This window comes from Vidua macroura, chromosome 1 (genome assembly GCF_024509145.1).
Source record: "Vidua macroura isolate BioBank_ID:100142 chromosome 1, ASM2450914v1, whole genome shotgun sequence".
Classification (NCBI taxonomy): domain Eukaryota; kingdom Metazoa; phylum Chordata; class Aves; order Passeriformes; family Viduidae; genus Vidua; species Vidua macroura.
In genome coordinates, this window is record NC_071571.1 from 4804107 (window position 1) to 4831354 (window position 27248).

Here is a 27248-nt window from a genome sequence, read left to right on the forward strand (position 1 = left end):
TTTTGATGGGAGATTTCTATATTTGAAAGTTGTCAGCAGCCAGGAGGTAGTGCTGGGGAGCTGATGTGCACCAGAGCCCAGCCAGGCTGGTGGGAGCCACTGCTCAGAGCCCTCTGAGCTGGCAGCCCTGAGCCCAAAGCAGGTGTGGAGTTGCTGATGGCAGAAACGTGGCAGTGATGAGCTGCAGCTGGTAGAGACAAGGGGTGCTGGTGTGTCCAGTTACTGACAGCCTCTCTCTGTCAGGTCTGGTGATGTGTCAGGTTTGTGAAGTGTTTGCTGTTTCTGTTCCCTTCATTAGAAATTACAGACCCTTTTCTCTAATGCTGGAAGTTCTGTAGGGTTCTAAGCTTAGCAGCGTGAACTCGACACCCCAGCCTTTGAGTCCAGTGTTACTCCAAACTAAAATCCAATGGCTATTTCTAGACAGCTGCTGACCTGCTCTTTGCCTCTCTGGCATTCTCCTGTCCTGAATTTTACTCGTGCCTTTTTAAAGCCTGCTGAAGCCCAGTCCTGCTCTCAAACTCCTGTGGCTTTTTAGTAGGAAGAGGAGCAGCTGTGCTTTTGTTCTTGTACTTTTACTGATTGTGACCTGCTTGCTCTTCTAAATTCTGCCTGCTTTTAACAAGAGCTCTCATTTCACAGGTGACCCATGGCTGTAGATAACCTATAAAACAGTTGCTCCTATGAAACAGCTGGCCCTGGTGACTTGCTACATGACAAAACAATTTTTCCTGTCCTAGCCTGCAGCAGATGAAACCTCCAAAATATTTTTAAACTGTGCAAATCCTTTAAATACTGAAACATTTCCAGATAGGGCTCTTGGATATTCTGCCCTCCTGAAGGTTCCTGATGAATTCTGCTAAGGAAATTGCTGTATTGAAATAGTTAAACCTTTTATTTTCTGAAAGTTTTTAAGATTAGCTAATCAAGTTCTTACCTCAACCTTTGATCTGAAGCTCAGAATGCCAGACCAAAAGAGGTAGGCAAATCTTAGTTCTCTACCAGGGAGTTAGGACATCTTGTTCTACTTCTGCTGTGTTAATCTCTGATCTGGCTCCTCCTGATTCCAACAGAGAGTTATGATCAAAGCATAAACCACACGTCCTTAGAAATCTTCATGTTTATATTGAATTATTTTCTTAGGAGAGAGATATGCTATTTTAAATTCATCTGGAGGGGTTTTGATTGTATTTGTAGAAACACAATTTAATTTCAAACATTTAAGGATGGAGTAAGTCAGAAACAGGGGATGGCAGGGACTGTACATGATTGCAGAATGCAAAGTGTGTAGATACATTGCCACTCCTAACTGTAATAAGAAAAGCATGAAAAATTAGCTTGTCTTCAGATTTTCTCCTATAAATGTCTTGCTCACAACAGCAATAGACTGTTTTGCTCCCTTTATTGTATTTTCTTGTTTTCTGCCTTAATCTTTCCATATTTCTTCTACATCCATGCACATGCCCTGCGGGGGGAAGGAGGCAAGAAGTGGATGTTTCCTTAGCTTTCCCTCTGAGGAGGTTTAAACAGAGTTAATGTCTTTTCCTTTGTTTTGAATAACTTGTTGTTTCCTTTACTTTGCTACTCTCTAGCTGTATCTGTATTCCTTAGTCCCAGAAGTACTGAATCCAAGCCGTTCCTCCTTTTTATGCATTTTCTTCATTTGTTTGCCAGAGACTGACAAGGTGCAGATTTAATTCTTGGCTCTAATGACAGCCAGGCTCACTGAAACCACTGGCCAATGCTGAGGTGTCTTGAAAGAAGCAGCAGTGAATCTGCCAACTTCTCCTTCTCAAAGGTTCAGCCTGTTCAGCATTAATGTTTGTCAGGTTTGGGGCAGATTTTGGTTCTCACAAAGTTGTGTGGTGATTCCTCAGCACTGTTTTCAAGCCTATTTGTGCCATGCCTTCAAATGGCCAATCAATGCAGGTACTGTTACCTGCCTTTTCCCATTTTGCTTCCCAAAGTTAAATGAGGAGTTTTCTTTGCCTTCAACTTAAAGTGTATCTTGGTTCTGCCACTTAGTTATATTATAACATGCAAGATATGGTTCCCATAGCAACCAGCTCTGCTGTACATTTTTTTGTTCCTCTGGGGGCATGTAAAATTCCAGCTGGAATATTCCTACATTTATCTATAATCTTGTTCCAAACAAGCTTTCCTTTCTGCTCAGGTTTTCATGCTCTTCTCTGCTTCAGCCGCAGTGTGCTGAAGCACTAAGCAGTGTCAGTGATGACTGTGAATGTTTTCTTCCTCTGCTAAGGAGAAACGTCAGAAACAGGCTTCCTAAATGCCATTCCACGGGCTTGCTGGTGTAGGTGAGGTCAAGGAATCGTGCTCTGGATTTGGAACAGGAAGCCTCAGGGTTTGTGGTGGTTTGCTGTTGAAAGCAAATCAGTGGAACAATTAGGACTTCTTGCCCCGAGGGTGCGATTACACAGAAGTTTTCTTCAGCAGCAAAGCTGGTTTAAGGAGTTCCGGGCTCTTTGGTCTCCACCCTGCCTGGAAAACTGGATTTCCAGTTACTGCAGTGATCCTATTTTATAGTAGGGCTTTGTAAGTGATGTAGGGACACAACAGTGAGGTGGTGAGCTGTGGAACTTTAATCTCATTTAGTCACCATAAGTAATCTTTGGTAATTCACATAATTCATGGTGTTGAAAGAGTCAGTTTTATTGGATATGTGTGGGGTGCAAGTCAAGACTGCTTTTGCTGGGATCCAAGACTGTCCATTGCAAGTGGTCTGCCTGGTGTCAATATCCAAAACCTGAATATCCTTCTCTTACAAGTAGTTACAGGTTGGGCTCTTTCAGCTGAGGGCGAGTCTGTGTACAGGCTCCTTCTGACTCATGCTGTCCTTAGGAGCTACTGCATTAGCAGCTTTTGGAGCAAACTGGGAAGCTTGTGAGTTTGAGCAGAAAACCACTTCCCTCTCAACTGCTGTACAGTTCGCACTGAGAGCTTGCTCTTTACTGAGTAGGTGCATTTCCATGACCATTGGTGTCAGAGTGCACTGAGACACTTGGATGATGAATGACAAGTCATGCTAAATGCTTATCAGATTGCACAGTATCTCTGTAGGCTTCCTGTTAATGTGCTGCACAGTGTGTATTTGATGGGCAGGAATTTGTTTTAGCTGCATTTTTTCCATATCAATCACTAAATGTTGTCTCCTTTCCTTTGTCTTCCTTTGGGCTTTGAGATCAGTTGCTCATTACCAGCTTTCTTTAAACATCCTTGTTAATGACAGCATTATTTATATTTATGATTAGACTCCAGTTCTGACCCTTTTTTCTGTGTCTTGATTTGTCTTTTCTTGGTATGTGGCCCTTCTGGGCTTGGAAGAGCTTCCCAGTCAGCCTCAGTCAAACTTAATTTCTTTTTTTTTTCCCTTTCTCTGACTGAGGGTTCACCTCCCTGTACTTTGAGTCCATACTTGCTACTTGTGAATTTTTAATGAGAAAAATGGGGAAATTGTTGTAATCAAACCTAATACCATGTACAATACACACCGGAGTGCTTCATAGCATAATTTAAAATACAGGTTTTATTTTAGAGAGGAATCAAAGATATTTTTTTCTTTTCTGCAGACATTGTAGTGGATTTGTTTTCTTCTTGAAAATCTTATAACTGTTAATACAGAACAGGGTACCTTATTTCCAGTGTGAACCTCATCCTCTGGCCACTAGGTTCTGTCTTAAAGTGAGATTGAGCAGTTTGCACAAGGAGCACAAATCCATAGTGAAACTGCATTTAAGCAGAGATCCAGCTGTGTTTGGATGTGCTCTCCCTTCCCAGTTACTCCTGAACTGGTTTGAAGCTGTCTCAGAAGCTGGCAGTCTCTGTAGTCATGCTGGTGTTTCTCAGCAGTGTGGTCAGTTTGTTAAGCACATCCTCTGGTGTGGTTTAGCCCTGGTTCCAGTTCAGCTGCAGTAGTTTCCAGTTAATTTTATCAGTTATTGTATTGCTGGATTGGGAACAGGCCACTGTGCAAAACAGTCATTTCCCCCTTTAGATTCTGATTCCCCAGTCTCTTGGTCCAGTATAATGGAGTTGGTGTGGGAATTTGTCTGTGTCCTGAGGCAGTGGAGGTCTTACCCAAGTGAGTGTGTCACACACGTAACTGAGACCTCTGGCATCAACTTTGCATTGAATCTATCAGCCTCATGCTGCAATCCAATCCTGGCCTTCTAGCAGGAGGTGTTTTCCTTAACAGTGAAATTCCCATGACTTTTCCTTTCAAAGTAGCTCCTACCTTGGCTGTGGGTTTCTGTTTGAGGATTTGGTTATTCTGTTGCTCCATGCCAGAATGCTGGAACACTGCATGGAGCAGTGCTGGCAAATGAAGCTTGGCTTTGTTCTGTGTATTCCCTGGTGCTGTGCCTAATGAAGTTGCAGTTGAGTTGTGAGTCAGAACCAACCCTGAAACTTATTGATTTGTGAGTTGGAAAAATCAGTTTCATGGTGCTGTGGTGCCAGTGGCCAAACCCTGAGCAGACAAAGGGGGATGGTCCTAAGAACAGTTTTTCCAGCAGAAGTGTGGCTCTTAGGTTGCTTCTCAGTTGTTTCCTGCGGTGGGCATTTTGCTGATCCCTTTTTGCTGCTCTTCTTTCTGTAGAGGACTGGCAATTTCCCCCACTTCTATGAACATCTCAATGTGAAAGTGGTTTTAAAATAAATGTGCTTAAAAAGTGTCAGGCAGGACTGGGAGCAGATATAGCCTGAGTGTGAATCAGCCTTTTCACAACGAGGGCTGACTCTGTGCATGCCCTCTTGTCTGTCTGCCCTCCACCCCCATTTCAGGGTTAAATACAACCTCTGACTTGGCTAAATAGAGGATTTTTTGACCAAATGAATTTGAGCACCATATGATCTGCCTCCTCATGTTCCCTGAGCCCTTTGCAGGAGAAGGGAAATGTTTGTGAACCAAGTCTGCTAACGGAGTCGTGGGTGGAAAGAGGACAAAACGAGTACGTGAAGAACCACATATTTTCACTGGACTTCTAAAACAAGTGACAGTTTGTTCTCCAGATTAAGGCACATTTCAGAGGAAAAACCTGAACAGTGGATGTGGATGGGCTTCTTTGGTGGGATTTTTTTGATGTCACAGAAATTCTTGTCCAGAATAAGAAGCCTCAAAGTTAGTTAGCACGTACTCTTTACATGTGAAAATATGATAGGCTGAAGGCCAGGTGAGTCCTTATGGCACACGGCAGAAGATGCTTTTCTCAGAACATAAAGGTGAGATTTCAGTGAAGGGGTTCATCTCCAACATCTGAAATCTTACCTTTCTTCAATAAAGATATCCTTGCTCAGATGAAGGAAGTCCAACATAGGTCAAAACAACCTGAGTTACATCTGGGTGAAATCATTGGGCAGGACCCATATCAAAATTCACTAAACATGAGTGTGTTTCTCTGCTTGGGTGGGGTAAAGGCAGGCTGAACAGTGAGTATTCTTGCATAAAATGTTGGGGCAATGTTATGTAACTTCATTTATGTATTTTTTTCACTTTCCTCTAGGGTTTTTTCCTATTTTTGTTAGAGTCTTGTGTGTTAAGATTGTGTCCTCTACAAATATCTTGAACTAACTAAAGATTTTTTGGTAAGAGGAAGCTAAAGGTGCCGTTCTGGGAAACCAGTTTATTCCTCAATTTATTTCCACTGGGTTTACTGGATGTCTTGGTGTCTAGGTGAAGCTGGTGCCAGTGGGCCAGAGAAGATGGAAAGTGAGAAATAATAGCTCTGCTGGCTGCCGCAAGCTTTTAGATAAGCTCAGCATATACTGCTTTACACCAGCTAAGGGACACTGTGGACCCATGTAATTGTTTCCTGTGCAGTTTGAATTGTGCAAAATGAGCCTTTCCACATGGTGTTTGTATTCAAACCTTGCAGCTTCTGCTTTCGTAGGAGAGTCCAAAAGGAAAATACTCTTCTAAGTGAAAACTGATCTGCACAATTGTTTTGGCCTAGAAATTCAGTTGGGATAGTTAATAAAATAAAAATTAAAGAGGAAGGGTATTTCTGTCTACCTGAACCTGAAGGGTGAAAAGAAAATCAAACTAAAAACCTCTTTTGTATTTTTCACTTGCTTCAGGAATTTACAAGGTAAAACTTGTAATTCTCCCATGGGCCAAATTCATGAAAGCTTCTGTTCTTCAGATCCAAAAATAATTTTCTCTTATGTTTTTGATTGTGAGTTAAGAAGAACTAACTTCTCTAAACTTTTCTAAAACTGAGCCCAGCTTTTCTAAATTAGCTGAGTTAGTACTGGGATGTTCTTTCCCTGTAAGTTTCCTGTTCAAAGACAAACAAAGCTGCAATTTGTGTTCTCCAGTTGTGCCTGCTTTCCTCATTCTTTAGGAACTTCCCAGCACTGCTGACATTGCTTTGTGCCCATAGCTGTAAAGACCCTACTAGTCCCTATCCAACCATTAAACCATAGAAACTCAAGTTTGAAAGGGATAAAGGGCAAAGGCTTTGGAAAAGAGGCTTAGCCATCTCGTGCTGGAGCAATAAAAAGTTCTGAGAAGTCTCTTCAGTCCAGATGCAAATACAAAGAGGGCAGTACCCAGTGTCTATGAAAAGCAGGGCCTTGCACAAGAGGCCTGGTGCGAGTCACTGGTTCCGTTTATTCCTGGGTGCAGTTTGAAGAAGTGGTTTGCTCTCTAAAGCCTGGTTTGTCATGGAAGATGATGTAATTCACACCATGCTTGGGAGAGAGACTAAACATGCTTCTAGGGAAGGATCTAAGCTATTCCAGTTTTGTACACAGTGAAGAAGGGACTTATTGTCAGAATTCAGCTTCATTTCTTCTGTATTTAATCATTTCCACTTTTTTTTCCTGTTAGGGTTGTACCAGCCCTTAACAGTTGATTTTTTCCTGCTACTCCTTTGCACAGAATTTGTAGGAGCTGAAAAAGAGTGCCTAATTTTTGTTGCCTTCAGCTTGTGAGTCCTGGCAGCCCCCTGCTTTTTCCATTTCCCCCTTCAGCTTCTCCAGTACTCAGCACTAAGCCAGCTGTAGCATCAGTATCTACTTAAAAACCTTCCAAGTGTCATGTGTGTGTACATTTTACATTTTGGCTTGTTCAAATAACGTCTCAGTTGCTTGTATTCACAGGGGTTTTACAGCCCACCTTGAGGCTCTGCCCCCAGGGGTGCATTGTTGCCTCTGCTTTCCTGCAGCAAAAACTTCATCTTCTGACTCTGATCCTGACCATCATCAGTGAATTTCTTGTATATTAAATGATGATAAATTACACAAATTAACTGTGAATCAGTTATTCTAGTTTAAACTAAGATGTTTAACTGTTCTCTAGGCTCTGTTTTGGATATTATCAAGCACATTGTGGCCAAAGGAGAACACAAGACTGGTGTCCTGGATGAAGCCTGTATAGCCACAATCCTTAAGGAGGTGCTGGAGGGACTGGACTACCTGCATAAAAACGGGCAAATCCACAGGTATTTTATGTTTTTCTCACTTTGTCATAAAATGTTATTGAAGCAGAGTAGCTGAGCACAAAGTCTCATCCTATAACTTGCTGAGGGCATAAAGAGAGGAAAGTAAAGGTGAGAGCTTTATTAAAATGTAGAATTCAAATGTTTATATTCTATATACTACGTCTACATTAAATGACTAGGCCAAATTTGGGTAGATTTTGGGGTGTTGAAAGTTCTAATATAGAGAATCTCTTTCTAAATGTCAACATTCAGCTGCAAAGTGTAGTTGATGGAAAGCTGGAAAACTTCCACTGGTTTTGTTTCTTGCAGAGCTACAAATTACCAAGAGCACTGTGTAGGCAGAGTTGAGCAATTTAATAAAACGTCCTTCCAGCTCTGATTTTTTTTTTTTTTTTTTGAGGTTAACTGCAAGATCAACATCATGAAATTTGAATTTGAGTAATTTCATTTAAAAAAAAGAAATAAAAATAATGGAAAAACTTCTTCTGTAGGCAAAGCCCAGTTAACTAATGGCCTGTGATTTGACAGATCACTGAAATTCGTGGGTTTCTGGTGTTTGTCTGGGTTGTGTTTTTAAATCACATTTTCCTTTCTCCTGGTGTCAAGGTGTGGTGTAGTTCAGTAGAAGATGATGCTAAGCTGGTCTGTTCTGGTTTAAAAAGACTGAGTTTGCAATCCTAAATATGTGCTGAAAATAGAATATACTGCTTGTGGGTAATATACACAATCCCAGCCACAGACTGCAACTGGAACAGCCTCTTCTTTCTTGGGAATTTTGTGAGCTTGGCTCTCTTCTGGTACAATGCCATTATAAGCATTGCTGCTGCTGTGCTGGAGTAAGTTTCTGTCCTCTTACAGCTGCACAAGAAGAGGTAATTTTTTTGCCGAAATGTTACTTTAATTAGAAAATACAAGAAGTATTCATAGTTTCAATCAAACTGACGGGCTTTTGTAGGTTATTTTGGATTAAAAGGAAAGAAACAATGGAAATTATTCAGGTGGAATTCTTTTCCCTGAAGGAAGTCTCAAATTTCAGTTTCCAGTCTCAACTAAAATTCTGATTTAACAAGAATCATTGTCTTCATTGGAGACAGTTTTGATTTCATAGCTGGTTGCTTGTTGCTTAACTTTGTTTTTTGAGATAAGACTTGAGGCAGCTGTGGGAATTTAGAGTAAATTAATAAACCAACTTACTTGCCAATTATATGGCAGTAAGTTTTCACTTTGCCATAAGTAATTGACAGAACTGTGCTCATCTGTGACCTGCAGTAGGTTTGCTTGGCTGATTTAGTTATCTTCTGGTCTAGTGAAATTGAAATATATATGTTAAAGCAGCAGAAACCTGTTAAATTTCAGTTTCTTGGAAGATACTGCATAATGTTTCATGTATTGGAGAGAGGTGGCTCTCCATTTGGCTGGCTGGAGTGGAAAAGCAAAACTAGTAGATGTGGTAAAGATTAGAGATAATATATTTATGAGTGTGGTGTGGTTTTTTTTTTTAGTGCACTCAGCAAAAATACCATGTTCGCAAAATTCAAACTGCTGGTTTGAAGAAAATATGATTCATATTGAATAATTTGGAAGTGAACTGGACAAACCTGCTGTGACCATTCTCATCCTGCTCATTGAAGCATTTTGCCCAAATTTCAGCAGAGAAATCAGAGCTGTGTCATTGCTGCAGCTTAAGGTTGTGGTTATGCATCAGCACTTTTGCATGTGTTTCATCCCTATATTTTGGGGCTGCTCCAAAAATTGTGTAATACTTTATCATAGGAAAGGATTTGGATTATCTCATAGTGCTGGGCACAGTGGTCTGGGAAATTTGGAGAAGTGGGATACAGAAGGAAAGTTGTGTGGTTTCCTACCTGTGATGCAAAGCTGTTTTGGCTGCTGGCAGAAGACAAGCTGACATGCCTTTGAGGGATGAAACATGTTTCCTTAATGGAGTTCATCATGCTGTGTTCCATTTTATCCAGATGTGCGTGTGCTGCTGAGGAAAACACAGTTTAAGGCTGTAGTGCAGCTGGGACCTTTCCTCATCCCTAGGAATATCTGTATGGTTTTCCCATTTTGCTTAATGCTAGGGGTCATAATACTGGTCATGCCTGATGGGAAAGGCAGGTGGAAATCTTGCAGCCATGCCTGAGATGCTCTCAGAGGAAGTGTTTAAAATAACTGAACTTTGGTCCCCTGGGTCAGCTTAAAGTATCTGGCTCTAAAGGAAAGCACATCAAGTGATGGCTGAACTGCAAATATTGTATCTGTAGTGTGGGGCAGCTGTACTCTGGGTGAACTTTAGGCCAGAGCCAGATCAGCTGTGAAGGGTCAAAATTGAAGGGTTTTAGTTAAGACCTGGAACAGCCAGCCCAAAGCAAGCAGCCATCCAGCAGAAAAAATGTTCAGCTGGTTACACTAAATATCCAAACTCTGCTTGTATTACGCCTTGGAGAAAACAACTTGATAAAATTAGAGACACAGTATGAGTGAATGACTGTAATTAGCACATCTGAAGTTGGACAGGCAGGCCAGTGGCACAGCCCAAACGATGAATATTGGGTCCCAAATGTAATTTTGTGGGCACTGTAGACCAGAAGTGTGGCTATAAATCACTGGTGAGATCAGAGAACATATTTCTGTCAGTGGAGCAGCTCAATACTTCTAAATTATGCATAATCTTAAATGGGTAAATGAAGTTAACATGTGAAAAACTGGCTTAATGAAATTTTGCTGCTGCTGAATCTTGCTATGCCTCTGCCTGCCTTGAACTTAATGCCATTTCCAATTAAGGTTTGGGGAGCTGTCTTGGTGTGGAAGTGCAAATCCCTGCTTTGGACAGGAGAGGAGTTTGACAGTATTCTCTAGAGGAGATTAAAAAGCCAAATATCTATTGAAGGCTTAAATTATATTTTTTTCTTGTTTACTTTCCTAATTAACAGCCAGAGCGAGTCTGAAACTTGAATAGATGCCATTGTTCAGGAATAAATGCTGAAGTCTCCCACATTGCCCAAAGTGATTTTTTTTTGGCTTTCATCTTTCAAGGGCTGATGGGAAGTGTCTGAGGCCTTATGGCAAAGACAAAGGAGAAGACAAAATCAGTTTTATTTTCATGAACACTCTATACCACAGTAACAATGTATTACAAATTGTCCCCACCTTCCTCCAAAATCACCAGTGCCAGCCTTATCTGGGAGTTGGCAGCTCCTGCCTTCACTGCCCTGTGCCTGTCCCTGTTCCCCTCTCCCGTGCCAGCTGCTACTGTCCCTGTTGTGGTTTCCTGCGTAGCACGGTGATCCCAGTGAGGATTTGAAATCCCAGTGATCCGGCTCATGTTAAGTGAGTTAAGTAGCTGGGCACCAGCCAGAGCGCTGAGGACAGAGGGCCAGACTCGGAAGCCCTCGGATGAAGCTGTCCTGCAGGAATCTGCTCGGGCACATTTCTTTATGGAAGTCAAACGAGACTGACGTGCTGTGAGGGGTCGTTGCCAGGCTAATCTGGGCTGGGTGACACTCAGGGTATGTTGTACCTCTTCCCCATTTAGACTCTGATTCTTCTGTGTATTTGGGGATTAGCAGGAGTTTGATGAATGACTTGGAAATAAAACCGAAGCAAAACCAACCCAAGGGGTTTTATTGTTTAAAAAGATTTATTGGAGGGAACTTCAAGGCTTTATTTTTCAGGTGGTGCTGCGTATGGCAGGTTGACAAATGAATCATGCTGATTAACTGCTACAAGGTCTCTCTGTCTTTCTCCCTATTTTTATCTCTGAGCTTATCTTCTGTTCATGATTAGCTGTTGTGTAACTGAATATTTTAGTTAGTCCAGGTGAAATAATACACTGCTTAAATATAACCAGGTTCTCCTATTGCAGCACAATAAATGTGATACTGTACTGTTTTTTTGTAAAAACAAAAAAAGCCTGGGAAGTGGTTTAGAGTTGCATGCACTTGAACTATTGGCATGACAGCAATCCAACTATTAGTTTGTTTGCAGCTCTACTTCTTACAGGGTGAGAGGAGCAGCAACATATTTTATATGCTGAATTAGATCAGCCTGTGCTGCCATACAAAACGTTTGGGGCATTTTTGGTGTCTTTTCAAAATCAGAATGTAGGCAGCAGGGTGCTGGGACAGCTGTTTGACTGTGGCTTTGAAGACACCCTGGAAACAATATTCTTGCTGTGCTTTTATGCCAGATAGCTTCACTTTTTAAATTTTTTTTGGGGGCCTTAGGATGGTTTTGACAGGGATTCAAAGTTTAATTCTTTGTCTCTTTACCCATACTAAGAGTAAATAACTTCTGAAAGATGGGCCTCTATCAATCTGCACATACACATCACCAATACTTGCATGTGGGATTTTGCAGGAGCTCACCTCCAGCAGCAAGTTTTTCATTTAAGATGAAGGAGCTGATGGATGTATTTTGGTAGAACTTGGCTGTCCTACAGGATTCAAGTTTAATTTTCATGTAGCTGATTAATGCGTTGATAGCCATACTGGTGGGTATTGTGGTTAAATGGGATTCCGATATGCCTCTGAAATAGTGTACTTTCATGTTTCTGTAGGAATACTGGGGGAGAGCTTCAGGCCCTCCTCTCTGCAGTGCTGAGATCTTGCTTTGGGGAGTGTGTTTTGGAAGTGAACTTTGGTAGGGGAGGATTGAGGAATGGGTAACAGGATGCAGAGCCTTTCCACCTCTACTTGCCAGTTTGATTTTCAGTCAGGACAGCAGTAATTTGAAAGTTGGCTATTGTTTAGCCATGGAAAAGTGCAATTTTTTATTCAGAGAGGTGTACTGTGGTCTCTTCTCTCTTATAGTATGGGTAGAAATAGCCTTTAGAGCTGGTAGTTAATAGAAATTCTAGAGTTTTAATTTGTAAACAATTCAGAAGACAGAAGAATAGAAATGTTATCTTGTGTGTCTCAGTAGGAAAGAGAAGAGGCTGCTCTAGATTGTATTGGGTGATTTATTCCCCAAATAAACACCTTGCTGTGCCGTGTCAAGGGCCCAAGGACCACTGAACCCCCAGTCTCTGTACAGTCAGACTGGGGTGTATTGTGGTGGTTTGGCAAACCAGCACGCTTTCCTGGTGGCTGTTTCTTCCACTGCATCATCCAGAAATTCATTGTTTAAAAAAAAAAAGAAACTTCCCTGTGGTTGGGGAGAGATAATACAAACCAGATGTACTCCCAAATCTGCAGCCAGAAACAATGACTCCTGTGGAGACAGTTTTCCTCAAAGTGAATAAAGACAGTCTTTGCTCTGAAGTCTAAAAACATGAGATTTCAACCTCTGATGATAAAATATCATTGCTGCTGAAATCACAGGGTGCTGGGGGCCCTGCAGCAGCTCCAGGTGATGCCCCAACCCTTGGGAACTCCCTGCAGTACTGTGGTGCAGGTGGGCTCCAGGGTGATGCCTGAAGTTGTGGCTGCTGCAGTCAGGTGTTTGTCCCCCTGTCATTTCCCTCACACCCAGGAGCTACCTCTGAACTTTGTCATTGGATGTCCTGCAGTTACTCAAAGTAACTTTGGTTTAGTGCAAAGGAAAACCCAACTGTTTGGTAGAATGACTCTGGCCTTTTATAGAAGGGAGAGGAGTTTTTAAGCTTTTCTCTCTGCTTTGCTACATGGAGATGAGAAGCAGGAAAAATATGATTCAGAGCGGGAAGATAGAGGTTGGGTGATCTCCTAAAGGTTCTACAGCAGTGACAGGTTTTGTTCAGTGATCCATGACTGAGTTGTACACTCAAATAATGGTGGTTTCTAGCAATTCTCAAATTGTCAGGAGTATTTGAATTTGATGTGTTTCCAGGGGGAATAATCATTCACTGTCTGCAGCATTAAATGTGTCAAATGAAAATGTAACAGACTCTTAGCTTTTACTCTGAAGAAACCCAGTGCCATGCACACATGTACAACACTGTTTGTGACATCTTTTTCATGTCACTGCCTTTGTCTGGTGTAGATTGCTGAGACCAGGTCACCCAATATAGGCTCTTGCAGCATCTCTCCAGCAGCAAAGTAATTGTTTAAACTGTCTTGTTCATCTGTTCTACTGGGATGATGCATGACATGAATATAACTCACTTCAAAAAGATGGCTTTGGATATTGTTCCCTGTTTTGGTGCACCAGAATTTCTGGCCTTCACAGATCCTAAAATCTGCATATGTAGAGATTCTTTAAACATTTATTCATACCACTGCAGTCTTTTCATTTGTGTCTTACGCTAAAGCAGGAGAAAAGGGCCACTTACTAAATTTGTGTGGTAATATATTAAACACACTTGAAAATTTTGCAAGGCTGCATCAGAAATTATTTTTTTATGTTTACTAAATTGAATTATATCTTGCCTAGCGGAGTTCTAATAAAACTTTGATATTAAAAAGTAAAGTGAATACTTTCAAAAAGAAAAGTGAGACAAAATCCACACACATTTAGGACAACAAAGAAAGAACTGCCACAGAGAAATCTATCCCTTAATGGTAGCCTGGAAAGCGTCACCAAGTGAGATTGGGAGTGCAGTGAGGACTTCAGAACAATTTTCAGGACTATTTGTACAATGGAAACTACAGTTTCCATTGTACAGATACCTGATTTTATAATTGCTTTCTCCATTTTATGGGAATAACTGAATGAAATAGAGGTCTTTCTTCCTATGCTGGTCATGCTTAAAGCTGTCACATTACAGATTTTGGAGAAGGAAGTCTTTTTGATAGGTTTCATGTGAACCCTGGCTGTCTTGACTTTCTCCTGTTGTGTCATGTTGCAGACATGGCTGAGCAGGAGCTGTGAGTGGCTTTGTAGATAGGGACAGTTCTTGGCTGCATGGGGAATGCCTTGGACCTTGTGTGTGTAGAGATAGACTTCTGCTTCTCCAGAACAGGATGCTAATTGCCTTTAGGAAATGGAGACCTTTTTGAGCTCACCTATGTCAATTTTTTGTGGCCTAATTTGATCCAAATTGGTTCTGAATTTGCCAGAATGCCTTTCATCTTTCCATCATGGCAGAGAGCTGTGTGAATCACTGACATTCCTGTTCCTTCTGCTACCTGATGCAGCTTGTACTCAAACTGGGGTGATGTACACATGATAATTTTTTGGAAATTCCTATTTCTGGGCACATTAGGAACATATTCTAACATGCAGGAGATACTGCAGCATGGTGGTGTCACTGGTGTTGCCATGTGAAGCAAACTCGCCTCCTTCCACATGAAAGAATTTGACGTGAAATACTGAAATAAGACTACATTATAACTTGAGAATTTCCCTGTTACCAATGACTAAGGCAGGGTGTCCCAAAAATATCTTGGCCTCCAGGGGTAGGAAGAGACCTTGTGATTCCACATCTCATTCTGTGTATTGCTTTTCATGCAGCAGGTGTTAAAGGGTCTTTGTGCCTTGTCCCCACTGCAGTCCTTAGGAAGTAGGATCAGGAAATGGACAGGCTGAATAAATGCATTTGTGGAAGAAATCCTGCTACATTTTTAGCTGCTGTTCAACATATGAAAGCTGGATTTTAAAGCCTGCTGGGCAGAGGCCTTTCCTTATACAAGAGGAAAAAACTGAAGTTCTGACAGAATAGGGGAAACTTGAAAAGTGGTGTATGAAGTTGGAGATGGAGCTTCTCTCTTGTAGTAACTGCTGAAGATTGTTAGAAGCGTGGGCTGTTTGGCAAATCCTCTTTGCCATGAGCTGATGTCAAAGCAGTGATGTGCTTTGGGGTGAATGTGTGAAGCAAAGGCCTCGTTTGCAGGAGGAAGAAGTGGGGCTTTAAGTATTGGTATGGTTAGTTGATCTCCATGTTGGGAGGCAGCATAGGTCTAGTGCTTGTAGCACTGTTTTCTGGCTGAAGGACATGATGTGTCTGAAAACTGCTTTTTAAGGGTTTGGATTTAGCTGGAGCAACTTGCTAAATTGATGTGCAGTTGAGGTTACATGAGCACTGCTGCTGGGCTGGAGGCTTGGTCATGGATGGGAGGTGGAGTCCAAGGCAGGCAGGATCCATCCTTGAACCTCCCTTTAATTCTCTGTTAGGCTTGAACCACATGGGAAGAGAAGGAATTAATGAGAGCACCAAGCCGTCAGAGATGAAGTTGGCACAGGAATGAGAAGTGTGAGCTGGACATAATTTGCTGAGATAAAGGAAAATTGCAGGCGCTGCGATAACGGTGGCTGTGTGACAGACAGGGACACCGTGAGGGATGTGACACACTGCTGCCTGTCTCACTTCATAATAGTTAGCCTAAGGTCTGCAACTCTTTCTGTACCTCCTCAGCATCTTCCCAGACCCTGGAGCTATTCGCACAGCCAAGATGACAGTGAATTTCAGGCAGATCTCCTGCAGCTTTTTTTAGTGAGTCGTCCCTTGTCTGAGCTGCCAGAGCAACTTGACCTAAAAGAAATCAAATTTGAGTCATGGTTTCTTGGGCCCCAAACCCTCTACGTAAAGCAGCAGTCCACTTTTGCAGCATTGGAGGGCAGAAAATTGAGGGGCTGTACCTAGTAAGTGCATCGTGGAATGTCTGAAAGATATTTTATTTTTTTACAATGAAGTGCAATGGGGGATTAATTTCTGCAGCAGCCCTGACTGGGGTTTCTGTTTGCCTGTGCCAGGCGACAGGATGGAGTTATCTCTCCCAAGAGGTCTTCACTGCACTCAGAGTGATCTGCCTGGATCTTATGGGTAGGGTAGGGAGAAAACAAGTACTTGCTGTACTCTTAAAGCTCTCTGTGATGGAAGTTGACAGTCCTTTTCAGTGGTCTTTGTCTTCACATGGCTCTGTTTGCAAAGCCACAGTCTGTCAGTCACTTCTGCCTTTCAATGCTTTGCTTCAGACTGCTTTAAAAAAAAAAAAACACAAACTTTTAAAGTTCATGATAACATTGGATTATTCATCTAACTTTCTCCAGCCATTAAAATGATAATTCAGAAGCCTTTATTTATTCCCACCTATGTAGCCCCCATGAAGGTGTAGCTTCAAAAATGTTTCCACTGTTTTGAGTCTTGGAGTTAATGATGATTGCCTTGTGCCTCTGGCTCAGTTCCTGTGTGGAGGCCGTGGTCTTTTACCACAGCCCAGCAGCTGACAGAGCAGCTTGGAGAGGAGGGAAGCTGCAGTTGGTGTGCTTGCCTGATCCTGGTCAATAAAGCATGTCACTGGGCTGGTCCCCTGCTGGAATTTATGGCAGCCTGGCTGCTGCCACTGGGCCCGGCTGCCAGTGGCCACGAGGACCTGCTGAGAGGGCTGTGGATGAGCAGGGATGAAGCAAGCTGTGGACTTGGCCCTCTCTTCCCTCCTCTTATGCTGGGCTCAGCAGGGAGTATGGAAGCTGCTCTGCCAGCTCTCTGCCATTGGAAAACCTTCAAGCTCTGGGAGATGTTTCAGAGTCTGGCTCTGCAGTTCAGTACAGCACTGTAACAGGCAGTAATTGCACCTCACCCAAGAGTTTGGGACTTCAGGTTCAACCCTGTGGCCTGAAAATATTAGTGCACACAGCTTTTCTGAGCAGGAACAGGGACATGCTCATGTATAGCACTTCCAGTACAATTGCCTTAAATGCCTGCTCCTATGCTGTACTGAACGTGCTGACATTTGAGGGGGTAAAAATACTGATCTGCCTGCACACTGCAAGCCTAGTTTACATTTTGCAGCTCTAAATGGTAAAGCTCTTGCTTGTCACCAGCTTTTTATATCTTGGCTTATAAGGCAAAGGGAAGAGGTGACACAGGTAACAGCATGTTATTGAAGGGAGAGAAATGTTTGATGGTAGAGGGACAATAGCACTCACTTGGTGTAAAGTGTCACAGATTGCCTCATATCTAACTCTATATAGATATATTGTCCTTTACAAATTACTCAGAACAATGTCAACTCCAGCAATTGGTTGCATTCAGCATAAATATTTTGAGTTATTCATTACCATTAAAAGAAAATAGTAATTGTTGCATCTCGCACCTTCTCTTTTTTTAAATGAAACTTGGCAGGACCAACCACTCCTTCCTCGTGCCAAATTATGCACTATAGAGTTCAGTCCATGAAAATTTATTGTTGCAGTTGATGTAAATTGCATCTAATGGGCAAATGACTCACGGCTGTGCTTACAGCCGGCTTTGTGTTGGAAAGGCACATGCCAGCAGGTTGGAAGCAGAGGCAGAGTAAACAGGGCTTATCTGCTTCCCCTCTCCTGTGACAGTTTTCTTCTCACTGCTGGGCTGCAGAGCTCCTGGAGTGACACTCTTTGCTCAGGTCCCTTCTATTGTGGTTGCAGTGGCTGTAACTATGGGGTTAGGCCAAGGATTGAGGGCTACAGATGAGGGTGGATCTGATCATTTAGCAGGATTTTAAGGACTCCTTATCGTGGGAACAAGCCACCAGGATACAGTTCATGTACTTTCCCTGTGCCCTACTGAAAAATTGAGGGGAGTGTGGGAACACGGCACTTAAAACTGGGGAGCATCATATCATTGCCTTCCTGTGCTCCCAAATCTCCTGTAGCTGGAGCTTGGCCGTAATTTTGTTGTTGGGATGAAATTTATTCTTACAGCACCTCATGCCTGGGGCCCAGCCCCATCCTGGAGGCATTAATGTGATGTAACTCTTGTCTGGTCAAACTGGGAAGTTAAACTAGTTTGGAATGCAGATGAAGAAGGGTTTCTGCCCTGCTGTGAAACCTTTCAAGGCTGATGTGGAGAATCCAGCTTTGCACTGGAGCGAGTCCAAGCCTCTCTCCCCACTCTGGTTATGAAGTACAAGGTAAATAAAAGCATAGTCTTTATTTTGTGGAAAGGCTCCTGAAGACTTTAGAAGAGAGGAAGATGACAGCTGTGGAGCAGGAGTGTCCAGAAGTACTGTAGCATTTGTTAAGCTATTGACAAGAAAGTTTACTCTATCCTTCTGTAACTTCATTTAAAATGTGATATAATTATTGTTTACGCTAAAGCTGCTTCCTGTTTCCACTATAGCAATTATGCCAGAGGCACACAATTTATTCCCAGTGTATCAGCCCAGGATATGGTCATTACCACATTAATAGGAAGTGCCTTCAAATTGTTACACTTGGCAATAACCATATCCTGGAGTAACAAACTTCTCGCCATTCAGCTCACGAGTTTATAAGCATCTCCTGATGCAAATAAACAGGAAAGCACTGATCGTCTTTCTGCTGCCCCATTGCTTCAAATGCACTTAATTTAAAATATGATTTTAGATGAGAACCTCCTTCAAAGATGCTGTACTGCACCAGTGTATGCTAAAAGGAAGGGGTGAGTGCTCACACAGTGTTAAGGCTGCTCTGTGTTCACCTGATGCTGCTGCAGTGCTGTTACACTGGGATAGGGAATGGGAAAGCTGGAAAATGCTTCTATGGAACAGTGACTCCTCAATGGAAACAGTGACTCCCCAAACATCTTGCTGCCCCATCAGTTTTGCTGCTCTGGGTGGACTGTGCCAGGCTGGGGTGAGTACGGCCTTTGCAGAGGGCTGGTCACTGTAAGGAAGTGCCACATGAAGTAGTAATGTAATTCTGTAGTTTGACTTGGATATTTGGCAGTGGCTATTTTGGCCTCCTGGATTTCATATTGTGGCCATGACTTGTTTTAATTTCTTAAACCAGCTTTAAAAATCATGTTTACTGACTTTTGTTTCCAATGAGAAAATATGTAAGTTTTAATTAATCCAAGCTGAAGTTAAAAAGCAAGCAAGCCTCTTGATTTGAGGGGGTTAAGGGCCTGGAGTCCTTTGGCTCAATTTTCTATGGGATTCAATCTGAGTGCTTGTTTTGCTACTTTCTTGCATTCCAAACCTGTCCAGCTTCCCTGCTGTGGTGGGATGGTTTGGTGATAGGGAATGCCTCCTGGTTTCTTACTGCTGATGCTACACCAGTGAAACCTGCCTAAGTTGTTTTGGATTGTGAAGTGTGTGATAGTTGAGATGTCATCCTTAGTTTTGCTTAAAATCTTCCCTGGCACTTCCTTCATGGCTGAGTGTGGTCTGTTATGGGGGCTTGGTGAGCCACATGTGCAGCTCTGCCAGAGGGGAAGTTTGGAAAGGCTGCACAATAGTGCATGGCCCAGCTTACTGGGGAAAGGCTGCAGCATCCTGGGCTGCCTTGGAGTACAGTTGGAAGAGGAAATTACTCTTACTCCAGTAAGAGAATTAATAACTTCAACAGGTAACCTCGTGCATGCTATTCCTTTCCCCATGACCTGGATCTGGCAGGGCCTGGTGCATCCTGGCTGTCACAGGAGAATCAGCTGTGGGTAAACATTTCCAGCAGGACTGGAGAATTTCCTGAAAGCCCTGTGTTCCCTCTGAATTAGTGCTGGTGTGCAGGGGGATTCCTGGAGGTGGCTGTGCCTGTGCCAAGCACATTTCACACCGTGTGAGCCAGCTCCTCACCTAGGACACAGCAGACTTCAGTGCTGTGTTCTCGTGGCTCCCTGCGCTCCTGGGGCTGGATCCCAAAGGCATCTTCTACCTAAATATTGGCAGGGAGCTTTTCCATTCCTCCTTTTTATGGACCATGAGCAGTTTTTGGGAGTGCAGGGCTCAGTCAGGTTTGTGTCTCATGGCAATTAGCTCAACAGCGCCGATTATACTGGATTTGGCCAATGGATGCTAAGGGGGGTAATGTAGCCACCTGCTTAATTCTGTATTTAATCCCTTCAGGTCCTTCATGTATTTAAGAGCATCCACTGATGCTGTGTTGTCTGCAATGGCTACCAGGTGCTGGTTGCAGGAAGAAAACAAAAATCATGCTTCTGGAAGGGAAAGTCAGCTTCTTGAGGCTATCAGATCTGTATGAAACTCTGAAGTTATGTGACACATCTTCATTATTAAAACAAATTAGAATTTTTCCTGTACTTGCTCTCACACCTGTGCTTCAAACTGGGGTTAGGCTCCAGGATGGGCACTGCTAGCAAGAGGTGTACATTTGGCATGACTTGAAATACCAGTTTGAAGGCTGAAGGTGCTGTAAGCTGCCGTTTGCTGTTCATCTTTAGTGGGACTGTCTTATGGACAGGTTTTTTACTGACGTGTGCTGGGGAAAAACCTTGCCATGCCACTGTCCTAGACTGGATATTGGGAAGAGTCTGACAAATGCTAATGCTGGAGAGGATGTATTTAAAATTATCCTGGCCTGTAACTGGTAGTGGCCCAGCCTCCTCTTCAGAATAGCAAAGCCAGGAAGGGGGAGATTTCCAGGGCCTGACTGGGGCTCTTTGGCCAGGCCACCACACCAGTTCTGTTCTCATGATGCACTAGGGAGAAGAGAAAAAAATAGCTTTGGACTTCTTTCTGTATGTGAAAGGATTTGGAATATTTGGCAAAGGCAGTGGAAGGAAAATCTGCTTGTTTTGGGGTTGTTTTCGTCTTTTTGCTCCCATTCCACGTGGGTTCCTGGGCAGTGCAAGCTTAGCAACCTGTGCAGATGAACAGGGGTGTCAACTATGAAGTGCTTCTCTTGGTTTGGCATGTGGAGCAGCCTGTGAAAATAAACTGGAAAACTTCAAAGTGTTTGCAGTGAAAGCAGTGTTCCCCTCAAGAATGGAGAAGTGTTGCTGTTAACCTGAAAACCAGAGCTTTGGGCTAGAAAGAGGAAAGTACATAACATTCAGAGCACATGCTGGATGTTCTTGTGTGTTTGTTCATTAAAAGAAAAAAAAAAGATAACAGGGAAACTTTTTTCACTGACCCAGCTCATTAAGCCAAAAGCAAACAACATTTTTCTGCTCTCTGGATTTTCACCAGTGTATGGGGCTAAACTGATTTCCTGAGGAAGCACAAGAACTTCTGCAGGGCTGGAGAGCAGTGAAATGTGGGGCTGGGTGAGAACCAGATCAAATCACTGTCTCTTGAAGTCTCTCCCTGTAAAGGGGTACATGAGCATCTGACCAGTGCTAGGTTCACTTTTCACCTTTTTAGCTAAGAACCTGGGACAAACCACTTTCCTTGCATTTTTAAGGATACCTTCTGCAAAATTTTAATTTTTCTTCTGTGTGTGTAGTACCTAAAATATAAATCATACAAATACTACTTAATGCCTGCCTACTGACGTTACAATTAAGTCCCTATTTCTGCATGATTTGAGGCAAGAAATACTAATATAAGAAACAAAGTATAAGAAATAATAACCTTTTAATGTATTTTTATTGGTTGAAGTAAAGATTTAATGACTTCCACTTACTGTTGCTTTATCTTTCTGCAGGGATGTGAAAGCAGGAAATATTCTTCTTGGAGAAGATGGCTCAGTGCAAATTGCAGGTAACTTCCCTGGTAGCTTTGAGTAAACTTTAGGCATAACTGCATATCCAAGGAAATAGTTTAATGATTAAGGAGAAACCTGCATAAAATTTTAGCATCCAAAAGCCCCACAGTTCATAAAACAAACAAAAAACCCCAACAATAAACAAACCACAAACCAAAACAAAAAGCCAACCCAGAGTTTATTACATCTTGTTATCTTAAAATACTATTACTTGGAATAATGACAATCAGCACATATAAATCATTTGATTGTGAAGTCCTCAGAATCAATAGATCAGATAAAGTTCTTGGCATAAGCTAGTCAGGTTTTTACATCAGCAAGTTTATGGGCTCGGAAGTGGAGTGCAGAGACCTCACTGATTTATCATTGATGTGTGAGGTGGTTTTCCACAGGTCTCTGGTGAAGGGTGGACAGATCCATCAGAAGGAAATGGGCATATCTGATGGTAAAAGTCATTTAAGGAAAGATCAGCCGGTCAAACTGCTCCTGTGGATGCTCCCTGCTCCGCTTCAGTTGAGCTGGATGGCAGAGAGGGTGTTTAAGTGGCTGCCCTGGCCCAGCCCAAACTGGGGTGAGCTGGAAGTCTTGGAAGCAGTCATGCAAAGCAAAACTGCGATGAGAGTTGCTTTAGCTAATACTGATGTGTCTGGAGATGTCTGCTGCAGTCACTGCTGACAGGAGCTGCAGCAACAGAGTTGTGCTGGGAACAGTCCTGGGTGGGGAAAGACCATAGTTAGAAAAGGGTACTGTGTGGAGTGTTTTGCCCCCCTGATCCTCTTCTGAAATTTTATTTCATACATGTTCCTACAGACTTCAGTCTTCTTTTCAGAAATCAAGAATTATGCCCCATCCCTGAAAACATTCAAGATTGAATTCAATTCAATTGAATTCGAGATTGAAGAGCTGAGCAACCTGTTCTGGTTGAAGGTGTCCCTGCCCATGGCAGGGGGTTGGACAAGATGACCATTAAAGGTCCCTTCCAACCCCAACTATTCTGTGTTTGAGATTATTATTATTATTATTATTACAGACTATTAAGTAAGCCAAGATTTTTGGAGAGTACATTTAGAACCTGTGATATTTGTTTTTCCTTCTCTTCCCAGCATACTGTTTTTCTATCCTGAGCACAATTTTTCTCCAATTCTCCTTTCCTCAGTACTGTGTTCTTCCTGTGGATCTTGTAGTGCCTTTCCCATGGATCTTGTAGTGCCTTTCCAGTCCTAGTGCCAGCTCTAGCTGGGGAGCAGAGCTCTGTCCCCTCCTGCCAGCTTGGCAAACATATGTACGTGTGTAACATTTTCAATCCCATATTTAATTGGGAAGAACCATATCTCTGTCTGACAAGGTCTCTTCTTTAGTGCCCTGTCCTGCTGGTAGAGTCATAGCAGTGGTCAGGCCAGTGTGGTGGGAGTTCAGGGACGAGGCAGGGACAGTTGTGTGAGGGAGAAGTGCCTGTAGCATTGTTTATTCCTTTGGAATATCTTTGCTTGGCTTTGCATCTTGGAACGAAAGGCATAGATTTTCCACCAGGAAGTAGAACATGTTGCAATGCAGTTTTTTCTGGGTAGCTCTCCTCTCTGCAGAGGACAATAGCCCTTTTACAGGACATAACACCTATTTCTGTTTAAAAACCTGAAGTACCTTTGTTTTCTTTAAGTCTCCTGGTGCCTTTAATGCCTGCTGCTACGTTTCTAATGAGGTGAAAATAATTCAGTTATGTGGCAGCTGATGGAAGGTAGGGAGTGGCTTCTAAAATGCTCAAAGGAGCAAACTTTTTACAGTGAAATCCTAGTTTTTTCCATAATAGGACCAAGATATAACATGTTGGACTTGTAATTGCACTGAGCTTTTGATGCTGTTTTGGGAGAGGCTGCAAAAAGGTGTAACTGAGTGTTTCTGCCAGCCTAGAGAGAACTGCTCGTGGTTCTCTTCCACAAGGCTCTGAGGGCTTGGCTTTTTTGTATTAAGGCTCACTAGCAATAGGTATTTGTGTATTTTTTCTGCTGAGAAATTTTCAGTTGATAAAAAGATTTAAGGTTGACTGGTCTTAGCTTTGTGCATTTCAGAGGATTTACTTTTGTCTGTGATTGTACACGTTCCCTAGACTGAACTACTCGTGGTTTATATGTGCAACACCTGAATGATGAAATTCATCTCTCTGCATATCCTGTGAAAGCAGCACTTCGAGATGTGCAAGGTTCCCTCTTTACAAATTCTTTCTTTGAACATGCAGAAGGACCAACCCTGCCACCTTTCATCAGCCGCAGCAGGGCCACTAAACCAAGGTCAGAGGGTTCACTGCAGTGGCAGGAAGCACTTTAGTTTCTGTGGAGGCAGCTGATGACTTGAAAGAAATGAAAATAAATGAATGAATAATAGAGAAGAGCCTGACCTGGTCATAACATGAGATTTTGTTTCTGTGGGAATTTCTGACACTTAAGCTTCCTTGCCTCCTGACCCAGGATGAAGTAGCAGAATTTCTGGGGAATTTTTTGAGGAGGAAAAAATGCTGGAAGCAAACCAATCCAAATAAAATGAGATTTGTTTCAGCAAGATCAAAGCACTTGCCTTTGACAATAATATTAATGCATATTATGAATAATTCTGTTGATTGTTGAGTGCTTCAATTATGGGCTGGATGACATCATTTTATTCTCATGAAACAAGCGCTCTTAAGTTTCTCTGGAAAGTTACACCACAAGATAAAAAACAAAAGATTGATCAGCTGTGGAATGTAGCCTTGAGGGCTGGAGTGAATGGGGCACCTCCCCACAAGGAGCTGGTTTGGTATACATGAAAAATTTAAGTCATGTAGCAGGGAAGAAAGACTTCCATTCTTTTATAATGACTCCTTCCCCTCTGCCACTCCTCTATCCAAACTGCCTGTGAACAGTTAGAAGGTCTTATTCAATCTTTGGCCTTTGTGATCTTGTGTTCCTGTGCATTTCCTCCTGCTTGACACAATTCCTGTTCCTTGTCCCAGATGAAATGTAATTCTCAAATGTAAATGAGGAATGTACATCTCAATCTGGAAATCCTTTGAGAGGGAAAAAGCAAAGGTACATTTGAGACTGAGTAGTGGAAATCTCACTGCAGGACTGCACCTCCACAACGTGTCAGTGAATTTAATTGCTTGAAACTTTCACTGTGTGAAATTCATGGCAGTAATTTTGCTGCAGTATTACGCAGTTCTAACCAGTGAAAATTAAAGCCTCTTTTGTGAATTTTGGGCTGTGCAATTCTGTTAAGGCTGAACAGAAAAAGCAACCTGATGAAGGTGTGTCAGACATTTCTCAGGTTCTGTTTGTAACCCTGAGTTGGTGTTTGTGCATATGGGGAAAGCCACTGTGGGAGCACTGTGAGTTGAGGTCGCTGCAGGTAAAGAGATGGAGAGATCTGTAAGCTTGGGGGCATCTGCTGGAAGTGGGAATTCTAAAAATTCCTCTAATGACTTGCACAAATTCCCAGCTTGAAACTCCTCCCCAGGTCTTATTTTTACTCATGACTCTATTTCTAACTGTGTAGCTCTTTTGGCTTTCAAAAAGTGCATCCACTGAACCAAGGAGAAAATTGCCTTTAACAGATCCAGCTGATCAGCGAGACCTAAAGTGGGGCAGTTTGATTCTATCTTAACATTTCTCCTTTTTCCCCCAAGGGCACTTGGGCTTGTGGCTTGGCACCAAGTTTTTGGAGCCTGTTACAATTCACAGTATCACTTTCTCAGTTTGAAGTGTTCTCCTTCACACTGGATTAATCTGTCTTCTGGAGAGAGCAGGACTCTTTCCCAGATACCATTGTTCTGAGCTGTGCTGACAGTGGTTGCAATGTAAATGGAGATAGCCACGTTCTTTTGTGTTCCAGCCTCTCCATGGCAATTACTTCATTTCTTTTAATCAGAGCATAAAACCTCTTTGCTCTGGCATTTATCAGCTCCCTGGAGTCTAAAAGTGCATGGATAAAAACACTCTGTCAACATAAAACTGCATCGGCATCAGTATTGATGCATAAACCAGGAGATGGCTTCTCACAGTAAGCAAGGCTTTGCATTTGTCAGTTTATTTAATTATGCAGGACCTATAAATTACTGTGAAATGAACATCTTGATAGACTGGGAAGGGATGGGAGAGGTTGAGGAGAAACTCTCCCAGGGTGCATGAGACTTGCTCAGTATGAGCCACGCTTCAGCCATGGCATGATGTGAGCATCCTACTGAGACTGAATTCAGACTATATCTTTGTTTTCCCCTGATTTTATCCACTGGGATATTAAATAATGCTGTCACATCACCCACCCCTCTGAGATTGAATGTGATGATACAAGTGTCTGCTGAAGGCTGAGAGGCACTCATCCCTCCATGTGTGGATTTTTTGGTTCTGGAGACAATAATATGATCTCTTCAGGATTTAAAACCAAAGAATTCTGAACATGCGCTCCTGAGAGGTGCCTGCAGCGTCAGCCTGACCTGGGCAGGCCGTGTTGCCAAGCAGTTGAAGTAGATTGAGATTTCACTAAGTTGTTCAGGACTTGCTAATTGATCCTGGGCAAATTGCCTAACCCCTCTCTCTTTATCTATTTATAAAACGGGGATAGTTAAGGCCAGGCAAAACTTGTGTAACTGAATTTGTGTAACTTTCCACAAATCCATGCCAGCTTGTCACCGGTTCGCTGTGTTCCTGACTGCTCTTAATTCATGGCACTAAAATAGCACTCTACATAAACATAGAGCTATGATGCAGGCAGTGTCATTCCCCACTTTCCCTTAGGAAACTCTAACTTTGGGAGATTAAATTGCTTGAACAAGGGGCAAGGCACAAATCTAACCTGGGAGGGGAATATTGATTGCAGGGCTTGCTTGAGGAGCCTGTGTTGTATCATGAACACCTTGGAGCCTCTTCTGTCTTTTAAAAAAAAGGGCCGATAGTATTTTTCTCTATGATTGCTGGAGACTTCTAGGGCCTCTCTTGCAGCAGTGAGTTGTGAAATAACTTTTTCTTTGTGTCACTGGTACTATCTGTGTTTCCTGAAGAGATGTTGCACTGTTTGATTGTTGAAACCACTTGTGAACGTCTCTGAGGGCAGTGGGTGGCATCACCCAGCCTGGGCTTTGTCATCCTGAAGTTACTTTGTGAAGTAGGAGGACAAGTGCATTTACAGATCCAGTACCACTGTGCATCAATCTAGACTTGAAAAGGAAAGAAGCCTTTGATTCTTGTTCTCCACTAATCTTCCTTTTATCTGGTATCCTACCACCTGCTGTGTTCTCAGCACAAAATTGCTGTTTATCACTGCTTTCCTCTTGCTGCCAGGTTCATTCATCTTCAGTGCTCTAAAAGCTTTAAGGTTTGCAGGAAAGCACTAAGTACAACTGCAGATATTTTCTGATGGTGAACACTGAACAAGAAGGAAGGTGACCAGTGAAAATAACATCTAGTTCTGTCTTCTGAAATGCTTTTTGTTTAAAGGCAACTCGAAGAGATTTTGAAGTCAAGATTGAATTATTCTGTTTTTCTGGCCCTG

General features: G+C 42.5%; 1 protein-coding gene across 1 annotated transcript in view; it reads left to right on the plus strand.

Moving 5' to 3' along the window:
• OXSR1 (oxidative stress responsive kinase 1) overlaps window positions 1-27248 on the plus strand; it is an 88304-nt gene that overhangs the window by 32483 nt on the left and 28573 nt on the right. The window contains exons 4-5 of the mRNA XM_053977226.1: window positions 7322-7463; window positions 21672-21727. Coding sequence (XP_053833201.1) covers window positions 7322-7463; window positions 21672-21727 — 198 coding nt within the window. The remainder of the gene's footprint in view (window positions 1-7321; window positions 7464-21671; window positions 21728-27248) is intronic.